This window comes from Sapajus apella, unplaced genomic scaffold (genome assembly GCF_009761245.1).
Source record: "Sapajus apella isolate SASKATOON/1434 unplaced genomic scaffold, GSC_monkey_1.0 scaffold70, whole genome shotgun sequence".
NCBI classification, from domain to species: Eukaryota; Metazoa; Chordata; class Mammalia; order Primates; family Cebidae; genus Sapajus; species Sapajus apella.
The window spans coordinates 10,783,609-10,807,000 of NW_022437010.1; the positions used below are offsets into that span (position 1 = coordinate 10,783,609).

At 37.9% G+C, this 23,392-nt stretch overlaps 1 protein-coding gene across 4 annotated transcripts in view; it reads left to right on the plus strand.

Annotated features, from left to right (window-relative positions):
• The window catches only part of EXOC2 (exocyst complex component 2), a 209,617-nt gene that overhangs the window by 94,181 nt on the left and 92,044 nt on the right, over positions 1-23,392 (plus strand). For all 4 annotated transcript variants that reach the window (XM_032250109.1, XM_032250111.1, XM_032250112.1 and 1 more), the window contains 3 exons: positions 3,087-3,205; positions 18,047-18,172; positions 22,779-22,903. In XM_032250109.1, coding sequence (XP_032106000.1) covers positions 3,087-3,205; positions 18,047-18,172; positions 22,779-22,903 — 370 coding nt within the window. The remainder of the gene's footprint in view (positions 1-3,086; positions 3,206-18,046; positions 18,173-22,778; positions 22,904-23,392) is intronic.

Here is a 23,392-nt window from a genome sequence, read left to right on the forward strand (position 1 = left end):
ATTATTGAATGTGCAAATTCTTTATGTTGTGAGTTACCGTCTATGGGGATAACTCATGTGTAGTTGTTATGACTATTTAACTTACTGGATATCCTTTAAAAGGTGGTGGTGGCAAAAAAGATTCTTTTAAGTAGCCTTTTAACTGCCTTTTCTCATGTCATCTTAAAGGCAAAAGAGCAGAAATATAAACAAGTCAACAATAGTTTTATGTATTTTTTAATGGTTGTTTTATTTATGATGCTTTGAGAAGACACTGAGCAATTGTTACCTTTTTTAAATTAAATTTTTAGTCACTAAGAAATAGAATAAGATGAGAACTGGGCCAAATATCTGTTGGACTTTGACATTTATGAACACCAGGTAGGACTAGAGATAGCTTTATCATGAACAAAAATGTATTAGTTTTCTTATATAGTCCAAGTTATGCATGGTAGAAGTGAAAATCAGATTACCAATATATTGTCTTACTATTGTTCACGATTTTTTCTAGTATTGTTGAGTATTTTATCTAATTTCAACCGTCCCGGTTCTCTTTCCTCTCCTTATTCTGTCTTGATGCTGACAGGAAGCAAAACTCTGCATATTTCTTTCCATAGCGGTGTGATCTTATCCTAATATGACAAAAATTTCCTTAATTTTTAAATTTTAAAACACTGAGCCTGTGTTCATCATAATCAACATTCTTTACATTGCTTTTTAATCTAAAAAGCCTTTAAAAAAGTGTTCTTAATATGCAGTTTTAAAAGAAATGGCAATAACATGTATCATATTCTAAACAAAGAGCTTTGAAATGAAACTGCTTATTTTTAGCTGCATACCAAAAGAAAACAAGAAACTTATTTGAAGAGCCTAGCACAAGTTGTCATACTTTGAACTGAGTCTAGAATTTCTAAGAGAACAACTTTATCTTGCTTTGTAAAACTCTTATAAACTCCTTTACGTTAATAACCATTAATAAAATAATAGAAAAAAGTCTTTTGTTACTAATTTTGTAAGGACACAGTCAACATTTAAAAGAGGTGTATAATGTTAAAGGTTACTAAGCAAAGCTTATTGATTCCTCTTGCTGTATTCTGGAGAAAGAACCCTTGTAATGCATAGTCTATGTCCCTATTCAATAACTTAAACATTAAAAGGAACAGCATCCCTAAAGGAATGTCCCTATATTTTATTACTAATACCGAATCTGCGGGCTGCGGGAGTGAAAGTGTTAGGTGAAAGCATAGCAGAGGTGTTGGGAGGCAGAACAAGCCTGTTAAGGGAGAACGCTGAAATGCATTATCCGCAGCAAGAAAGCATAGAATCACGTTCTTTGGGAATAAATGACACAACATATTCTTTGTTATATTTATCATTCAGGTAATAAAAGAGGAAAGCCTTGTGTGAGAGAGAGAATCAGATTGGATTTTGGAATCTGAAATGAATCCCCTATGCCAGGCCAAATGTCACTTATTACATTGTAGTTTTCTTCTCGTTTATGAGGAGGAGTCCTGGGTGACTTCTTAATCTGAGTAAAGCTCTTCCTTCTAGTTGACCTGCCGCTTTCTCAGCACAGAGACACATCCTGAGGAGATGGCAGCTCTCGGCCACCTCTGGGCAGCCTGAGTGTGTCCCCTCCGCAGATGCCTGAACACCTGGCTCTCCACAGCACCCAGGCCCTCCCCATCAGCTAGGAAGGTCAGGGTCCATGGGGATAGCTCGTAAGTGTGATGTCAGTGTTCTCAGCATTTTATTTGTTGCTAACATATTACAAAGTGGATTTGTTTCTCCTCTGATTGGCTGCTGATTGAGATATCTGAGTAGCACATCTTGCTACTGGTAGAATGGGCTGGAAGCATGGGCGCACCCCTGAGAAATTGAGGTCTGGCTCGAGGTCAGCTTGGAGCTATTGATGACGATTTACCACTGAACAAAAACCTCTAACCCAGAGACAAGGGACAGAATATGGCTTAACAACAGTTTTAAGACAGTAAATTCATTTGGACATGCTTTTGGAGTTGATTTAATTGGATTTAGCTTGCTACATTTATATATTTTTGTGAGGGCTGATGGCCAAATCTTAAATAATATTTGACAGAAATTTTTCAATTGAAATATATTCAAATGGTCTCTGTGGGTTTGGGTGTATTATATACAAATAGTCGAAATATTTTAAGAACTATTTAGAAACTAAGAAAAACACTGAACTATACTATATTTTCTAGAGAAATATTCTCTTAGTCATAAGTGTAGACTTTAGAGGTGAGTGTTGTCACCAAATCTCTTCACAGTTCAGTTAACCCTCATTTAGCTTTAGAAAGCAGTGCTTTACTGCCATCTCGTGGCCATATTTCACATTAGAAAGGAATTTAAAAACTGAATTTTCCAAAGTTTTTGCCCAGCATTTGCTGGCTCCCACCTGTGTTTAATATGACTCTGAACTAAGCACAAGAACTCTGTGAACTAAACATAAATATAAAGAAAAGTGCTCATCAGGTAGATAGAATCACTACAAATTGTCCTTGTCTTTTTACAAAGCGCTGATAGTTTTAATAGTTTTATCATTTATTAATTATATGAAAAGTTATTTTTAAGCTCTACTCTTTTTTTAAAAAAATTGTTTGTTTGTTTGTTTCTTTTGAGATGGCATCTTTCTTTGTCGCCCAGGTTGGAATGAAATTGTGAGATCTCAGCTCACTGCAACTTCTGCCTCCTGGATTCAAGCAATTCTGCCTCAGCCGCCCAAGTAGCTGGGTTTACTGGTACACACCAATACACCCGGCTAATTTTTGTATTTTTAGTAGAGATGAGGTTTTACCATGTTGGCCAGGCTGGTCTCGAACTCCTGACCTCAGGTGATCCACCCACCTCAGCTTCCCAAAGTGCTGGGATTACAGGCAGGAGCCACCTCACCCAGCCAAGAAATTCGAATATACTTAATTGAGAACTAAATATTAAAGACTAATATTTGACAGAGGACAAGACTAATTGATACAATTTTGGCTAGCCTTTAAAAAGTAATGATTGTAAAATATCCTAGCGTTTCCCTTTGGCCTCATTTCTAAGTGATGAAGCCTGCTTGCTCAACCTTGGACTTGCTTTTTCAGGTACTTGTCTGACCTTCATGCCCCTGGTGACCCTGCATGGCAATGCATTGGAGCCCAACACAAGTGGATCCTTCAGCTCATGCACAATTGCAAAGAGGGCTACGTGAAAGACCTAAAAGGCAAGGATTTCTCTTCCATTGTATTATGTGATTCCTTCATGTCATTTTAATACATTTTGGGAATGTTTAATGATGAAGGGAATGACTACCTAACTTTCTTGGTATCTGTTTTTTTGTTTTGTTTTGCGGATTTTTTGGCCACTGGTTAGCATTATGCTAAAGAAAAGGGATGACTCTTTTACTATGTCTGTTTTTGTAGTTGATGGGTAGTGTTGACAGAGGTTTGCATCAGGGAGCAGTTGACATTTCGAGGCAGGCAGCATGATCCTGAGGAAGTGACGTTGGTCTTTGGTAACTGTCAGTCGGGGCATTGTTTCATCAGGAGTATGTTAAGTCCTGCTCTGCACCAGGCACTGCACCCAGTGCTAGTGAGACATAGCCACTGTCTCCCGGAGTTACTACTAGAGGAAGGGAAAGCCGATGAACATGTAATCAACGAAATCAAATACTGGGACAGGTGATGAAAAGAAAAAAAACAGCATGTTCCAAAAGGGAGTAACTCAGGAGAAGGCTGTAGATGGCCGGTATGGGAATGTCTCAGAAAGGCCTCAATATTAGAACTGGAAGGATGAGAAGTAGCTTACTAGCCAGCTCAGCCTGAGAAAGGGACTACCTGTGTAGATCCCTGAGGGAAGCTGGGAGAAAGAAGTCAAAGGGCTATTTGCATGCAGGCTAATTGGCTTTTGTTTGCATACTATCATTTGAAGAATATTGAGTATATTGAATGCCTGCTACGCTTCAGACACCGTTAGGTGCTAAAGTGACAATAGTTAGTACAACAGACAAGGGCCTGGCTCATGCAAGCTCACAACATAGTAGGGGAGACGGGTAACCTGCCAGCTATGTTATGTGCTGCTTCCTATGACTGGGGAAGTTCTGTGTGACATTGGAGTGCTTAGGAGTAGCCTCTGATCCAGGGTTTTGAGGTCAGGGGAGTGACATTCTGAGATATGAAGGAAGTGACATCTCTTGAAATAGAGGAGGAAAGCATTTAAGACTGTTCCAGGAAGAGAGAATATGCACAGCTTTCAAGCATGAGAAGGCCTCAGAATCCTGTGTGGCTGGAACTTAGAGCGTGGAGGTGGAGTGAGGAGCCGAACTTTCTTGGCAACTGTGACAGGTTCGGACTTCATCCCAAGTGTGACAGGAAGTCGTTGACGGATTTTAAGTGAGGGTTGGTGGGGTGGGGGAAGACAAGGTCAGAGTTACTTTTGAAAAGAGGATGACTCTGGCCACCCATGGTAGGTGGCTGAGAGGGAGCAAGCCCAGAGCAGCGAAGCTGGCAAGGAGACAGGCATCCAGCCTTGTGTGCAGGTGGTGGGAGTGTGAAGAAGAGCTTGGACTCCAGGGGCTTTCAGGAAATAGAATTGATAGGACAGAGTGATGGGCAAATGAAGAGGAGGAAGGGATGAGCAGTGATTTCCAGATGCCTGACTGGCAGCCAGTTAGGGTGATGGTGCCATTGAGTTAGGGAACGTAGGGGAGAAAAATGATTCCACCTCTTTGTCTGGACAGCGTGACTTGGGGTTGTCTGACATGTAAGTAGAGAGGGAAGTAGTTGGATTTAGAGACTGAGAGATGAGCATAGTGGGCATATAGGTGGTCCCTGAGAGCTCGTGCATTCACCCAAGATGATGAAAAAAGAAGCAAACCCAGGAAAGAGTCTTGACAACTGATGTTTAAGGGGCTGGTAGAAGAAGAGAAGCCTGCAAAGGAGACAAACAAGGGGCGGTCATGGCGGGAGGGAAACACAGAAGGGAGTGGTCAGCAGAATCGCTAAGACGAAGCAGAAGATGAAAGAGAAGTGTCCTTACAATTGCACTTAGGCTGTTGGGGGTGACCCTGGCAAATGCAGGGTTGGTGGCCTGAGCCCCTAACGGGATGACGTAAGGAGTAGTGGTTCTTATCAGGTCCCTGGAAAGATCAGGGGCTATTACAGGAGAACCATCTTGGCATAGAAGGAAGTACAATGGAGGGTTGCCATTGTTTATTTCTAGCATAGTTTTGTCGTGAATTAGTTGGCTTGGGTTTGCGTACTTTCCAACTGTGATTCTGGTTTTTTCTATGCTTGATATTTAAGAAAACCCAAATATCTCTTTGCTGAGGCCATATCAACATCCCCATTAATGTCATTAATTATTTTATATTTTTAGCAAGTAAAAACAGCAAATGTTACGCACAGTCTGTAGTCTTTGAAATATTTAGAGAGTCTTACATATTTATTTCTCTTTTGATTCAACTAATAGTTTCTGAGTCTACTCTGTTCAACAGAGCTCTCAACCTTGAAGGCCCACTAGAGTCCACTGAGGCTTTTTAACAACCAGTTATCAATTCCTGGCCTTAGCCCCTCCCTCCGTGCCAAGCACATTCTAGTCTCTTGAGGTGGAGTCCAGGCGTAGGCGTTTTCAAGCTCCCAGGAGATTCAGGTGCAGCCAGGGCTGATCACTAGGGTGCTGGATGCTGTGCCAGGAGCAGGAAGTGCAGTGCAAGCCGGCTTCTTGGAGCTTGTGGTCTAGTGAGAGTCACATCATCTAAAAAAATCACATAGATAGTATATGTTCAGTTGGAATTGTGACGAGTGTGAGGAAGTGGGGAGTAAAGAATCTTCTGAAAATGTATGACAGGAGGGTGCAGTCTGGTTGAGGGGAAGTCCAGGGAAGTTTCCTAGAAAAGGTGAAATTTCAGTTGAACCTAAATGACGATAGTTCTCTAGATATCTGTGGAGAAGCGTTCCCGACACTTTGTAGGTGCTCAGCAAATGTCACTGGTCTGCAGCAAAGGTGGCGATGACCACATATTCTTTCTGGAAACAATCTGAATGCATAATTTGTATTAAAACATTTGAATTTCTGGAATATGTGTGTAATTTATGAAGACAACATACGGACTTTTTGAAATTGGAAAAATTCCAGAAAATTTGATATGTCTCATCATATCTTTATCTCATATATCTGATAACCAATATTACATCACCAAAGGTCTGAATATTTCTCAGAGATAGAGGGAAACACACCTTCATCCTTCGTTTCCTGACATCTTAATTTGTTGCTATCTATATTCACTCTAACGGCTTAAAATCAGCATTTTGGAAAAACGAGAAGATGACAAGAGCTTTTATGTAACTCACTTACTCTGAGCAAGCGTGTTACCCACCTTGTCATCACTTGGAAAATAATGGAAAGAATGTACATGAAATGGGAGCAGTGCCTCAGGTGACTTTCATTACATCATCTTTTCATTAGAAAGTGGAAACAATTCCTTGCAACTCTTTGAACTTTACAGTTTTAATGACAATACAACATAAATGTCTTAAATTCATAGGCCATATTTGATTTTTTTTCTTTTGATATTCAGAACATGCTTAACTGTTCTCGCTGTCATTTTCAGCAAACATTGCTGATCTAAATCTCGGTAATTCTAGCACATGAGTCTTTTAACCAGAAAATTGGGGTGGTTTATTGAACTTAGGTCAGAAGCAATTTTCACTATTATATTTTGGAGAATCCCACATGTATTTAAAAGCAGAAAGGATAATGTAACAATACCCCATGTATTCACCCTGACTTCAGCAGTTACTACCTCATAGCCAATCTCATTTTATCAGCTCATAGCCAGTTTTACCTCTTTCTCTCCTCTTCCTCACCCTTGATTATTCTAAAACAGATCACATCGTTTTATCCATAATTGATTCAGTATGTAGTTTTTAGAAATAAGGATTCTTTTTAAAAACTGTAGCCAAAATACTGTTATCATTACCTAAAATATTAATACTTTTCAAATATGAAATACTCCAACACCAAATTCAGAAAGTTTAATTTCTCCCGTATCTTTCTAAGTGCATCAATACTATTCCCTTTGAACTGATAGTCAGTGCATAGGCAAATGATAAATGAAATGTGGCATAGACGAAGACAGAACATTTCCTCGAATGCAAGAAGAATTGCCATTAGTGAAAGAGAATGTGCTTTGCCCAGTTTGCACTTCGGCATTTTTCTGTTTGTGATCATTTCTTTATGTTTGTCATTGCACACATGTTAACTTTAATATATACATATCTACATTTACATCTACGGGCATTGTCATTATATCTATGTATGGGTATGTGTGCATTTGTTTATATAAAATATTTGCCTTAATTAGAAGTTTGCTGGGAATACTCACAAATCTTTTCTGTAATCTATAACTGTTGTTGATGAGCAACCTCGGTGGATGTTTTGTTATTGTCTTAATTATATGTAACATAAATGTAAGGTAATATGGGGAAGGCCTACTAAATAGTATTTGGAATTTCTTTTGAGCATCCCCTCATAATTGTGACATTTTAATTGTGGAAGAAATCTGAGAAACTGTCTAGTTCTGTGGAAGACTTTAGATCTATTTCGCATGTGACAAAGGTGTCTCAGAGAAGCCAGGGGACAGACCTGCATCCTCCATATCCTGCGTAGGAGTGGGACTAGTGGGTGTCCAGATCTCTTCCCCTCTCACCTGATTGCACTTCCTCCAGACCAGTGAGTTACGGAAATAGGTTACTGAACACCTCCCTCTGTGTTACATTGTCGGAGCAAACATTGCATCAGACAGGATTTCTGAATGTGATGTCAGAGCAGATGAGCACTTCCCTGGTATGGTAAGGCTGGCTAGTATTTGGGTATTCATGAAGAGCTGCACCTGAAACTAGCCAAGCTAGATGAAGTGCTTCTGGTCTTTATTACTTTTATACTATTTTGCCATACATGAGTGAATTCTACTAAGGAAATTTTACGTAGACCTCATCACTAACCTCCAAAATCATATGTTCAATGTAAATAAATGCTCTGAGAATGAGCAAGTTAAGAAAATGGAGGTGTGTGAGAGAGCATCCAGTCCCCTAGCAGGGGTCCTGGGAACCATAAGGCTGTTCCTGGGAATGTCCACAGTGCTCCCATCAGAACCAAAGGAACTCATGGCACCTAAGTTGGATGTAAAGCAGCAGAGCTGGTGCCCACAGCGGATGCTACCTCTGTCTTGATTCAAGTGTGTGTGATTCTTTTCTGATGTGCAGTGCTTGATGACAGAGTACTTACTTGTTTGCTTGGCTCCTGCTGTTTCCTTGAATTGATTATAGCTGTCCACTGGAGGCTAGTGCATTTGAAAAGGCAATTACTACCATAAGAAATTGTTTAGAAATGATTTGCCGTAAAAGGACTGCCTACATTTTATTTGGTACTTTGTTTTGAAGCTTGTTTTGTTTTGTTTTGTTTTGTTTTGTTTTGTTTTGGGCTGGAGTCTTGCTCTGTCGCCCAGGCTGGAGTGCAGTGACACGATCTCGACTCACTGCATCCTTCGCCTACTGGGTTCAAGTGATTCCCTTGCCTCAGCCTCCTGAGTAGCTGGGATTACAGACAGGCGCCACCATGCCCATCTAATTTTTGTATTTTTAGTAGAGTTGGGGTTTCACCATGTTGGTCATGCTAGTCTCGAGCTCTTGACTTGTGATCAACCCACCTTGGCCTTTCAAAGAGCTGGGATTACAGGTGTGAGCCACTGCACCAGCCAGCTACTTTGTTTTATGTGAGTTTTCTCAGGAGCCTGCTTTTAAAATGAAAGCTTGCTGCATTCCAATATAAAGAAACAAGTTTTAAGTAGTTCCTCTATTATGATATCTGTACTTGGACTACTAACACTGTGGAACAGAGATGCTTATAATTGTTTAAGTAAATCCACAGCAATGGATAAGAACTGAGATAGCTTTGTGAAATGAAACACAACTTAAAATGGAAAGACTATAAATATTTCAAACAAAAATAGTTCTGGGTGTCTTTTTAAAGTAAGTGTGGCTTTTATGCATGAATCTAAGAAATCTCATTAGCATATAAATATTTTAAGTCTAATTTTTTAAAGCAAAGACTTTTGCTTTTCCCTTTGGTGGTTTGGGGGAAAAATGTTAATTGTATATAGTCCTGTGGTCTTCAGAGGAAATTCTGTGAGCAAAGATGGTGATAGATTTTCAGAAACAGCGGTCCTACATACAAAACTACCTTTTCCCAAGAAAGATCCTTTTGTAGATGAAGCATTTGGCAGCAGAGTTGGCCGTAAAGTTGATATTCCTATGAGTTCTGCATTAGATCTTTTCTCTGGACTCAATTTTGTAGTAATAGCATACACTGGTGCTAGCAGATGGTGCCCTTCAGAGGAGAACACAAGGACAGGACAAGAGCTTACCCTTGCACCTTACACGCACCTGATCCTTTCCCCCACATGCTCCACACGCCTCTTCCAGCCCCTAACTCTGTAGCCCAAATATGATCTTTTGGGTTTTTCTAAGAGTGAAAAAAGATGGGAAAAATAAGAATAAAACTAAGGTTAACATTTTAAAAACTCATCTTGAAACTTTTAAATAGTAATGGAAGAGTTTATTGTGTTTTTCCAAACTCAACAAGTTAACCATTTTGCTTCTCTACCCCCATATTTAAAGCAGCCTTGTTCTGAATTGTTACACATGTTAAACTTTTACTACCTTATAAGAAGTGTCACTCATCTCTTAAAATCCCTGTCAAATAGGTCTAAAATTAGACTGAGTCTTCACGTTTCCTGCCAGGAAAAGCCTTTGGTTAACCCCCTACTGCCATTCACAAACAGGATTTTTAAAGGTGGTCTTCAAAGGTGTTTTTTCTTTGTTCTGAATGTGAGTTAAAATATATGCTGGCTATGTTTAATAACTTAAGGGAAAAGGCATCAGGCTACTCGTAAAGTAATTATGCCTGTCTTTCAGAGATTTAGCTAATTTTTACTTCTCAAAAGGACATATTAGAATTAGGGTTCAGTAGGCAACATTTAGAACACGAGTCACAGTATTAAGTAAGCCATAAGTTCTCAAGAATAGCCACAGAGTGCAAGGAAAGACATTTATACCTGGCTTAGGTTCTCTTTGAAAGCTTAGAGATGTTATGTCCCACCTGAGTGGTTTATTTTGAGTCATCAAAAAAAACATGAGTGGTGGAGCTATTATAGAAAGAAAACTGAAGAATAGGCTATGCTAAATAGCTAACCTTTTAATAATTTCTAACACTCACTAGAGTATTAATTACATTTATCTTACTGCAAGAACCTTAAGATACACAAAGTCCATATCAACTCAAGCTCATAACATACATGCATAAATCATATTATTACAGTTATTTATGATTTTGAATTTACATAGTATAACTAAACTCTTATATCTTGATATTTTAAAAATACAGCTAGGACCTTTATGTACATATTTTATATCATTTTTTTAAAAAAAGTATTGGAGTTAATATTACATATAATTCTGGTATTACCATAGTACAGGGTTAGGTAGACTTCCTGTATGCTAGATTAAATTACAGCCTCCATTAGGAAACCATTATTAGCACAGTCATCGAATTTTCTATGGAACCATACAAGTATTTCCATGGTTAAAAAGTCAGTGTAAGTTTATTGTTATGTATATGCTAAATCTTTTAATAAAATTATAATTTTAACTTTAAAGTTGTCATATGAATATGTACATTAGTCAACTTTTCTAGAGATTGTAAAATTTTCTAGAGATTGTAAAAATTGTTTCTCCCTCAATATTTTATCGCAGCATGAACCCAAGATGAGAGAGGTTGGTTTAAAAAGAAAAAAAGGAAAGGCATAACTGCAGCAAGTAAGATATGAGATGCTAGTTGGATTTCCATCTTCCCATCCCTGCAGCTAAGCACTTGGGTGGTGCCTTTGTGACCTGTGTACAGCTGTCAGTGGGCTGACCGCCTGGGAGGCTTCTGCTGTGCACTTGTTCGTTTGCATGCTGTGATGACAGAGGCTTTGCAGAATTGTCTTTAGAAAATGAAATGCTTAGTGGAGTTTTATTTACCTGCTTTAAGATTTAGAAGCTATACTATGTATTGTGTGTGTGTGTGTGTGTGTGTGTGTGTGTGTGTGTGTGTGTGTGTACATATATATATGTATAAATATATACGAGTGAGGAAGCAGATTCAGGAGAGGGAAGTGGAAGAAGAGTGCCAGTTTATGATTGCAATCAAAATTACCTTCCCTCCAGCAAGGCGGTGGTCAGATTTGCCTTTCCCTTTTGTCACTTTTTCAGAAAAAGAAAAAAACCCAGGTGATATTTATTATATCACAACTTAGACTTGAAATGCATATCATTAGAAACCATTACTGTTTTTTTTTTTTGTTTGTTTTGTTTTTTGAGACGGAGTTTCGCTCTTGTTACCCAGGCTGGAGTGCAATGGTGCGATCTCGGCTCACTGCAACCTCCACCTCCTGGGTTCAAGCAATTCTCCTGCCTCAGCCTCCCAGGTAGCTGGGACTACAAGCATGTGCCACCATGCCCAGCTAATTTTTGTATCTTTAGTAGAGACGGGGTTTCACCATGTTGACCAGGATGGTCTCGATCTCTTGACCTCGTGATCCACCTGCCTCGGCCTCCCAAAGTGCTGGGATTATAGGCCTGAGCCACCGCGCCCGGCCAGTAGTTGTTACTGTTATTTGTGAATAGTATAGTTTTAATTACCAGCATGCAGGTCAGCAAGTTTTTACATCATTGTTGTACATAATGATTTGATTTAAAATCTAATTTGAAAGCAATTTTATCCTCCAAATTAAAATTAAGGCTAATAATTAATACTGGTAATTATTAAGCAGTTTTTTTTTTTTTTTGAACTGAGGACTTGAGAATTTGATTTCTTTTGGAATAGCATAGCACTCATTTGTAGATCTCCGTGTAGTAAACGAACAGCTGTTGAATATCACAGGAAAAAGTTGGATTAAGGTCTCTTTTCTTGTTTCTTCTATTTTATAATAGATTCTAGTCACCTTACAATGAATAATCTATCTTTTTTGTATCAGACAGGCCAAAAAGGCTATGTGAAAAGGACCTTTTCAATTTGTGATTGTAGCAGCTGGTTCTTTTCTACTACCCTGGCTTACTGTGCATCTGGAAGACGACTTCTGGCAGCCGGAAGTCATTTCATGTCTAGTCCCCGTCCTTCATAGAAAAAAAATTTCGATGATGTCAGACATACATTGAATACTAACTTTACTTGGTAATTTAAAAATATTGATTATGGTAAGCATTTTTATTCTGTATTCTGTCAGGTTTGTGATTTCTTTATATGTTCTAAGCATTTTTCTGCATATAAATCTATATGAAACTGCTAAAAGACATAGGACTTTAATAAAATAATACATTTTGTTTTGGTTATTCACTTTTCCAGCTTACTTATTACAAATATATGGTTCTTGCATAACTAGCCAATAGTAGCTAATAAATACTTCTTCAAAGTTTATACCTGTAGTTTTGCTTTTAATTTACATTTCTTTTTTTGAACTCTGGCTTTGAATGATATTGAAATACACATCCCAAATGCTGCCTGGAGCCTGTGAAGGACAATCCTGAGTGAGTTAATAGGGGCTTCTTAACTATGCCTCCCTTTGTTTCATTTCGATTAAATGATTCTCTTTAAGGAAATGCCCGTCAGAACTTTTAAAATGTTATATATATACATATATATGTATATGTATACATGTATAATCGGAAGATCAAAAAGCATTTTTATTTGTAGACACAGATTTAATTTTTAACTGTGCCTTGATACGCCCACCCCACCCCCACCCCCAGCTTTGGCATTGAAATTCTTGTGTGTGGTGTGCTTGAAAGGAATCCCATCCTGCCTGTGTCTGTAGAGGCTCCCGGCCCATGTTTGGTCAACAAGCAACAGTGGGTGGTCGGGCTGCTGTGCAGGACAAGGGCCCGCTGTGCACAGGAAAATGTGTTCAAAGGTGTTTAAGGGCGGTGAGGAAGTCGGCCACCCTTTTGAGAGTCTGAGGCCGCAGATCAGTGTTCCCCACACTATTGTAGACTGTGAGAAAACTTGATATAGGAGGGATGAAGGATGAGAAAACAGTAATCTTACTCACCTGGCCCTGCATCTGCAGGCTTCCCTTAAGAAGGGTCTCTTCTGCCCTTTATGTCGTATAGAGTCTGTTAAAAAAAAAAATACTGCTATTTAAAATCAGAAAGACTTGCACAGCTTTGAGTGGAAAGGATTTGACTGATAAGGTGTCCTGGAAGTTATACAGAATTCTAGGTATAATAAGCATTTTCTATAGAGTCTTCTTAAAGTCCTTATCAGTTTTCTGAAGTGTTGTAGGATTTAGAGTTATTAAACCTTTAAGTTTTTTAGCTGTCTGGAAGATTTTTCCAGACCAATAGTTCAAGATGAAGCTGAAGTTTTTGTATAGTAGAAATTTCACAGTTGTTGGAAAAAAATATCAGATGTTTCAATTTGTTCATGGCAAATTGTCAAAGATTGTTTATTTTCTTTTAGAAAAATAATAAATTTTAAATTTTTGATTATTTCTACACTTCTAGTGAACTTACTAGGATTGTTTCATTAGTGTTCTGAAGAAAATAATTTCTGTAACTTCTGAAAACAAATTTTCCAGCTGTTTTTCTCTTGTTGAAATAAAATTTCCAAAGGTATTTTTTTCTAATTTTATGTTTGCTTATAATTTGTTAAACATATCCTCATAGTTAAAATTGGCAAAAGTATTTAACATTGCAAGCATATGTTAAAGAAGCTTTATTTAACTGGAAAAATAAAATACTAACTTTTGACTTCCAGTAGTTAAAAACTTAGTTGTGTCTTTTTTTTAATGTTAAGTGATTAAAGAATTTTTTTTTCTTCCAAGATACTTCTTCCAAGCATTCATGATAACTTGTATCTTTCCTTTGATACACTGACAAAATGATAACTCAGATACTAGTGTGGGGAAGTTAAAAGATATAGCTAGATGCTAAGAATATTTATTTCCAGAATTTTATTTTGTATCATTTTTCCTACAAACATTACATAGAATTTTATAATTAGAAATACAGAAATACTACAGTGATGATTTCTCATGCTATAGGGTCATGTGCCTGTTTGCAATTTTGTATTCAGAGTAATCTATAGTTATTCCTCAGGTAACTTTGAGAGATTACAACCAAATGCTTTTGATTTTACAAGCACTTATGCATTTGAGTGTGTTTATTAGTGGGCTTACTATCTTTAAAATAGCCAGGCTGAAGTCCATAACAAATATCATAAAATTCTGATATAGTTTTCACTGTTACTTTTTTATTGTGTTTAATATTTTTGTGATGTAATTTCCATTTTAAGACATAATTTCCACATTTGCTGTATGTGTAGAGGCAAACTTTATACATTTAAAATGACACCACCACTGATCAATCTCCTAAATTGTAGGAGTAGTGACCAGAGTAAGTGTCTTTTCTGTGGTGTTCTCAGTGGTGATTTAAAGTTTCTAATTCAAACTTTGAATCATAGAGTCAGAATTGTATAGCTAAAAAGACTTTTAAAATTGCATAGTACAAAGCCCTAATTTTTACAGGTATATTTTACAGGATAGGTCAGTGGCTCCATGAGCTGCCGCAGAACCCCATACCAACTGCATGACCATGAAAGGTCTTAATAAAATTAGTCCCTGCCTCAATTTCAAACATAGGGAATAATTCATTAGTATTGGCCCAAATGAGAACCTTTTATCAGGGCTAAAGGTAATAACTTCCTACTTGACAAAAGGCTTTTTAAAAATTTTCATCCAGAAAAAAAAATTCTAGGGACATTTCATTTCTAGAGAAAATTTACTCCCAGGAAAACAAGTAACCTCTCAAAACTCATATGAATACAGCATTAGTTTAAAAAGGACAGAGTTAAACACAATTTTATGTTGTTATGGGATGTTAAAAACTGCACCCGGCCAACATATGCTTTATGTCATGTGCATAGTTTTCTTAATGAGATATTGCTAAAATGTTGTAAGGTGAAACAAGGCAAAATAGGCTGATATGTGAAATATTTAAAGCCTTTTGCTGATTTCATATTTTGTAGAAACTGTTTTTTTCTTTTTTATAGAAATGCTTACTTATGAAACCAGTTCATACTTCTAATAATTTTGCAAGTTAGAAATATTAAGTCATGTAATTTAAAAGGAGTGTCAGAATTCTCAAGGTTTGTTTTTTTTTTTTATTTTTTGACACTTGGTCATAAATAATTTGTGACAACTGATATTTAAAATGTTTATATTACTTTTCAAAGCATAAGCTTTCTAATTCTCTTTAAAACAACTCATGCTAAGATGATTTTTTTACGGTAAGAAAAGTACAAGTGTTAGGGAGAGAAATACATTTCTAAGCCGGTACCCACTGTTTAGTTTGCAGGGCTTATGCACACAGCATGTACAGCTATGAAGCGCTACCTTCTGGTCACTCAGCAAAAACACACCTTCCAAATGTATTCCAGATGCTGATTAGTCCTGACTGGCATGTGCTGTTCTAGCTCCCTGCTGCTGTGTTTACTTCTGGTAATGCCAGGGTACCAATTAGAAAATTAGCTCATGTTTACCTTTCTTTTCCTGATATAGAAAAGTGATGATGTGGTTTCTAATAGAACAAAAGCATATTAATATAGTTTCTGTTATTAAAGGAAAAGATAAGTCAATCTTTTAACCATTACAAAAGTCAAGATGTCAAATGGTTTAATATTAATTTAAAGTTATAAAAATACAAGTTTGGGGGAGAAAACTTTTTCTGAAATAATTGTATTATTTGCGGGAATGGTATATAGCGTATTTTCAGGAAACTGGGAAGTATTTTTCTTCTTAATCATAAATTCATAGTCCTGAAACCTTCAAGAGTAAGTGAAATTTAACATTTTAAAGCATTCTCTTATTATACTTTTAAAATGTACATTTTAATATAAATTATAAATTTATATATGTATTTTTAATGTGTTGCTTAGTTTGGGCCCCTTTATTTTCTTCTTTAAAGTATGTTAGAAAATTCATATTTTGGTATTTATTTTCTGAATTCCACAATTGATAGAAGTGACAGCTGTATAAACTTCAAAGGAAAATGTCATAAATCACTAAAACTTCGACACACAAATGTATTTTATATGAAAAAAGTCGATTAGAAAAAAAAATTCTTCACTGTAGTTTTTTATTCTGTATCACATATTTATTATAACATAGTGGATTATATAAGCCTTCTCATCTTAGCTGTAATATATTCCAAAGTACAAATGTATGCACAGCATTTATTTAGCACAGTGGCCAAAACATGGTAAGTCTTCAAAAAATTTGTATTGAACTAAGAAATGTGTTCAAATGATTTAATTTCTATTTCTATAAGGCCGACCAGGTAGAATGTGTGGGTACGTAGGGAGATAGATGATAATGTGTCACATCCAGCGGCATGTGACAGGAGGGCCCTGAGATCAGGCCTTCTCTCACCCCACAATCTCTGTTTACCTCCTCTGCTTAGCGCTTTTTTGTACTATATTTTTATTGTTTATTTATCTATTGGTTTATTTTCTGCTTCCATCCCCAGAATGTAAACACCTTGAGAGCAGGGCCTTAGATATTATTCATCACTTTAGCCCCAAGGCCTGCAATTTTTTGCATGTGGAAGGTGCTCAATAAATACTTGTTAAGTGTTATTAAATAGCTTGCATGATCAGAGGCACCAGCATATTACTTTAATTTATAAACGTGTTTTATCTTAGCACCTGAAAACAAATCCATAGGCTTTTAATATTTTATTAAGTTATAAAATAAAAAATGTATTTTTTAGTGTCAGTCACTTACTACATGTGGGCGGGAGTTATTTGTGGAAGGTTCAGTGACGGTGGGGAATATGGGGATATATTCAGTTCTTATCCCTGAGAAGATAGCAGTCTTTGTTGGAGATGGGCAATACATAGCTGTTAGTAAACTATGGACAGTAGAATGTGAAGCCAATTAAATTATATACATTCTCACTGCTGTCAGAGGGCAGAAAAGATAGCACTTTAGGTAGATAAGAGTAAGAGGTGGCTTTGTGTAATAGCTTTGTTTCAAGTTGCACCTTCAGGATGTGGGTTTAAATGGATGAAGAGAGTATAGCAAAGAAGACAGGAAAATGTAAGGTGTCTTTTTGTAGGGAGAATATTTAAGTGTCCTATGCACAGTACTATAAATACTCTGTAAATGCACATTGAATTCAGTTTATTTTGAAGGTCTTTTAATACTCAGCTAAAGAGCTTAGAGTGGTGTTTATAGACTAACAGGCAAATTTTACCACTTCACGTCAATGTCTTACTAACTTGTTTGGCAACATGGAATTCTATTCCTAATGGCTTTTGCAATCTGTTTTAGAGAAATTGTTTCCTAATTCTCAAGATAATTTGGGTTGAAAAACATTGAGATAGACTTTATCCTGCGGGTTTTCTGGAAAACTTCTGAGAAGAGAATTTAAAAAGCAGTATTTGAGTGTGAGACAATAAAGACAATTTCTTAACAGTAGTAGAATGTTTTGACTTCTGGAATATGAAGCGTGAGGTGAAAAGGAACAACACTAGGTGACTTGGTATTAAGAATAGCAATAGGGGGTGAAATCCCACGTGTCCAAGAAACAAATGGTGGGTTTTAGGGATTAAAAATGTAAAGTGTGGTATTAAGGGAGAAGTCAGAGAAGATTTATGCTGCAAAAATGTGTAAGCTGGCTGCATTTAAAGAAACGAGTTCAAATTCCATGACTTTTTCTAGTGCCAAAAGTTGTTTTGCAAAATATGATTTTTCTTGCTAATTTTTGTGTTTATAGCATCATCCTCCCACCACCCCACAGCTTTGCTGAGCTGGGAATGACTTTTACAGTCTATTTAGAGAATATAGTTTTTATTTTATATTTAAGAGTGCAGCAATTGAGCAAGAAATAGCCTCAGAGGAGCAGTCCATTAAATCAACTAAGCAAGAGCATGTAGAGCATACGGAAATCTCTCCTTTCTTTCCCAGGTAGCCCAGGCCTGCACAGTCCCATGTTGGATCTCGATAATGATACCCGTCCGTCTGTGTTGGGCCATCTCAGTCAGACAGCGTCCCTGAAGAGAGGCAGCAGCTTTCAGTCTGGTCGAGACGACAGTAAGTATCTCCCTCCACTGCCACTGGGTCTTTTAAATTTGTACTTGTGTGATGTCAAACATTCTTCTCTTGGAAAATTCCCCAATTTGTGTTATTTCTAAGTATTATCAGCCATCATCTCTTTTGCTTGTAACAGTAACTACCCAGTAATTTAATAATTAAAATATATATGACATTTAAAGAAATGCCATTTGATTTTTAATTGAGTCATTGGGTGCAGGTCAGTGTTTATTCAGCATATTTACTTCAAGTCTGGTTTTACTTTTTCTGTGGTTGAATTTTTTTAAAGTACCACAGAAAAAAATTCTATGAGAACTTCATTAAGATGGAATTTGCAATAAAAGTAATTTCTATCAGCATATCTTTTTTGGTGAAATTTAACTTTGGTTTGGAAAGAGGGATTAGTTGTTAATTAAACATAAAATAATTACTAATACTTTTTCCTAAGATGAAGCATCTAAAATTTTGAGTATATTGCATTTCTGAACTTTCTGGAACTGTTTCCCTATTTGAGATACAATATGATCAACTATCATGCTTTTATGTACCACATTAGATGCCACTAGTCATGAGCCGTTTGCAATATCAATAACAGATTTAAGAAACTTAAATAGAGTAATGGAAATACCTTACCTTATATTAAATTCAGATACCTCTAAAGTTGTTTTAAAATATTTTACTCATTCTCACAAGCATCGAAGTACTGAATTTTTCCAAGGTTTTATTATTATAAATGAATGTTCATCATAAGAGCACCTTAAAATTAGATGATTCATTTGTACTAAATGAAGGGGTTCCATCCTGTTGGTATTCCTTCTTGTCTGATTCCTATTCCTCTCTCAGCTCACCAAATGTTAGAATAAACAATGTTATATGAGAACCATTTGCTCCTACATTCTGTGGGGTGGCATCTAACATTATATAATGTTCAATGTAATTGCACAGAGGAGTTGAGATCTTATGAAACATTATTCTGAGAAAGATACTGTGTAAGAATCCATTTGCTGCCATATAAAGCTGTGTTAATCTGTTTGTGTTGCTATAAAGGAACACTGAGGCTGGGTAACTTATAAAGAAAAGAGGTTTATTGGCTCACAGTTCTGCAGGCTGTACTGGGAGCTTGGTGCTGGCACCTGCTTCTAGGAGGCCTCAGGAAGCTTCCAATCATAGCAGAAGGCAAAAGGGGAGCCAGAGTGTCACATGGCAGGAGAGAGGGAGTAAGGGAGAGGATGGAGATACCAGGTTCTTTTAACCCATTTTCTGTTTAGGGAAAAAAAGTACAGCTCACTGCCAGCACTCACTTAATTTTACATAAACATGCTCTTTGAGGCTGAAGCAAATCTCACTGATTTTCAGCATGTAAACAAAGTATAAAATCTGTTCTTGGGGCCAGGTACAGTGGTTCAAGCCTGTAATCCCAGCACTTTGGGAGGCCAAGGCAGGCGGATCACAAGGTTAAGAGATCGAGACTATCCTGGCCAACATGGCGAAACCCTGTGTCTACTAAAAATACAAAAAATTAGCTGGGCGTGGTAGTGCGCATCTGTAGTCCCAGCTACTTGGGAGGCTGAGGCAGGAGAATCTCTTGAACCCAGAGGTGGAGTTGCAGTGAGCCTAGATCACGCCACCGCACTCCAGCCTGGTGACAGAGCGAGATTCTTACTCAAAAGAACAAACAACAAAAAAACTGTTCTCAGAATTATTTCTAAATAGAACTCGTCTCTAATCCTAATGTAATAGAAATGTGTATGGTGTTCCATTAGGATTAGAGACAACAGTGTTCTTGAGGCAAATGGGAAATGGGTGAAACAGCTGGATCTTGTGTGAACTAATAGAGCAAGAACTCACTCATTATTGCAAGGAGGACACCAAGCCATTCATGAGGGACCTGCCCCCATAACCCCTTCCAACATTGGGGATCACATTTCAACATGAGATTTGCTGGGGACAAAACATCCAAATCAGTCAAAGGCAAACTGTCAGTGTTTCCATTTTTAGTTTTTCTGGTCCTGTTTTTCACCTTGTCAATGGACCCTTGACACAGCTGGCCGTGGCCTGTGCCCTCCCATCTGGAAAACAGGCGTTATCAATTACTGATGGAAAGAAGAGTCTGTAATTGCTGTCTCCAGATGAAACCCACCAACCTCAGAATATCATCATGATGTAATCACCTGGTTAATTAACTGTTCTGTTAGACTCTAAGCTGTAAAGGCAGAGTCTGCCTTGTTGAGCATTCTGAGTGAGTTTTGATCCTGTGGAGCTGCATGATAAGCACATGGTTGATCCTCAATAAATATTGACTGAATGAACAAATCAAAGTTTACAATGTGACCTTAAGAACCATTCCTTTCACACTTGTGAAAATGAATTTAAAACTTTTTCTTCGACTTCTAGCATAGACAAAGGGCTAATATGCCTAATAAATAAAGAGGCTCTACAGGCTACATAGAGGAAGTCTCAGTGGTTCATACACATGTGAATGGACACTAACCTGACAATAAGAGAGGTAGCGAACACTACAGTGAGATATGAGGTTGGCAAAAACGCTTGGTGTTGATCATTTTGTTTTGGGTTTTCTATATTAGTTGATTGATGAGGCCACTACTTGCACATGTAATTGGTGGAACTAGTGTAAATAACCCCTTTAGAGGGCAATCCCATAAATCTATCAAAATTACAACTACGTGTGCTCTTTGTCCCAGCAGTTCTTGTTCTGGAAATTTATTTGGTGCTTACGCTTGAGCATGTGCTAAATGATATAGGTATACAATTACTGGATGAAACATTAATTTTAATTGCGAAAGACCAAAGATAGTCTTGTCCATTGGAAGGGAACTTGTAAAATTACGATACATCCAAAATGTGAAAGGCCATGTAACTGTGGGGAGAAAAAGAGGAAGCACCTTATGTTTGAATATGGAAGAACTCCAGGATCCACTGCTAAATGGAAAAAGCCAAGCTTCAAAAGAGCGTGTTTGGTATGCTTTCATTTGTGTAAAAACCAAAAATATGTAAAGAACAGTTGGAAGGGGGAAAAACACATTTATATTTGCTTGTATATTTAAAAAGTATTTCAGGAAGAGTCACGAGAAACTAGTGACAGTGGTTTCTTCCGGCTGGGAACTAGGCTCATGGGAGTGGCAGGGCAGAGGTGGACTTTTCACTGTGTACCTTTCACATCTTATTTTCTAACCATGAATTACCTGGTCAGATTACTACTTAAATTATTAAATCATTTTTAATAAAATTATTTTAAATTTTATTAATACAATTTATAAAATTTGCCCCTCCTTCACTGGAATAACAATAGCAAATCCTTTTGCCTGGGGGTATTTGGAAAGGAAGCTAGCGGTTTGCCTGGCTGAGGGAGTGAAAGTTCTTATGGACAAAAGAGCAGAAGATCAAACACTGCATGTTCTTACTCATAGGCGGGTGTTGAACAATGAGAACACATGGACACAGGGAGGGGAGCACTACACACTGGGGCCTGTTGGGGGGAAATAGGGAAGGGACAGTAGGGAGTGGGGAGTTGTGGAGAGATAGCAAGGGGAGAGATGCCAGATGTAGGTGATGGGGAGGAAGGCAGCAAATCACATTGCCACGTGTGTACCTATGCAACAGTCTTGCATGTTCTTCACATGTACCCCAAAACCTAAAATGCAATAAAATAAATGGAAAAAAAAAAAAAAAGAACTTATGGGAGGCCGACCTGCTGCTAAAGTTGCTGAGTCGGAGTTAGAGCGTGATCCGCAGCATGGCTGTGTTGTAGACTGGGCAGGGTGGACTCTGCAGTGCCCCTGCTGCGGCCACCTAGGGGAGTGTGGGGCAGGAGGAAACAGGGCAAAGCCATGGCCCCAGGGGTTTAAAAAAAAAAAAAAAAGAGGCAGGACAGACGAGATGGTGAGTGGGTCCCGAATCTCTACACTTGCTTTATTCCCATGAACCTATTCTTCTCACAAGAAGTCTAAGCCGTTATTTCCTAGTTACTGCAGTTAACTGTGTTAAATAATGTATAGCCAAAAAGGTGTCAGCATTTCTGTGTTTTCCTTAAATTTCTGTATTATAGGTGGGGTTATTTAGTATGTGATTGCGCTTGAATGTTTCCTTATGACAACTGGTTTCCTTCCGGCCTTCGCACCTCCTAGGGCGTATGACAACATTTCTCGCAGGCTGATAGTAGCTGAAATTTCACGACTGGCTGTAGGGCAGCCCTTGCCTTTGCCTACCTTTGCTGTTTGAAGGCATTACTTTTGGAAAAGACATATACTATTCAGAGGACAAGGCTGACAAGTCAAAGCCACTTCCTCTAGGTAGCACTCCCAGTGCTGAGGTGTGGCCACCTGGTCCCTTGCCCTGGCCTGCTGGTCAGCTATGATGGTTGGGGGGGGCTCTTCCTTGCCCTCGGGCAAGGAGAAAAGTGGGGTTGCCTGGCTGAGCGTACCATTGCTGATGTCAGCTAAGTGAGCCATGAGCTTCCACACAGACTCAGGCTATTGCTAATGCATGTTTGAGTTTTGGGAGGTGCACGGAGAGGATAGCAATATGCCCAAAAATATCTTCTTGATTCAAAAGTATAATCATGGTGTTTTCTTCTTTTCCCTCTTAGCGTGGAGATATAAAACTCCCCACAGGGTGGCCTTTGTTGAAAAATTGACCAAGCTTGTCTTAAGCCAGCTGCCTAACTTCTGGAAGCTCTGGATCTCCTACGTTAATGGAAGCCTCTTCAGTGAGGTGTGTATATGGACTCAACTAGAGGTGGAGCTGAGTCACCGTGCATTTCTGGTCTTAAAAATGTTAGATTTAAGCGATTTTTTTTAAAAACGTAGAGGCCCAACATCTATAACCGTCGTCATAGTTTAAGATTACAATGTTATAAAGCCCTCCCACTTAGTAGCTATATGACCTCGAACTAGTCACTTTTCCTCATGTGCAAAAGGAGAATAGTCTGAGCGTCTATCTTAACAAGTAGTTGTAGGGATTAAATGAGATAGGGAATTAAAGAAAAAAGAAAGCTTGAACTATTTTCAGGGACTCCAAATTGAGATAATGCCAGTCAGGCCAAATTCTGGGTGATATGTGGTGGACTGTGAATCAATGATGAAATAAGGATAACACCTCAGCAGCCTTCACCCAGAACAAAGTAATCCATAGAATATGCAGTTTCCTTTGGAAAGAATTTAAAGATTCTGCAATCTAGCCCCATTATTATCAGCCTGCGGG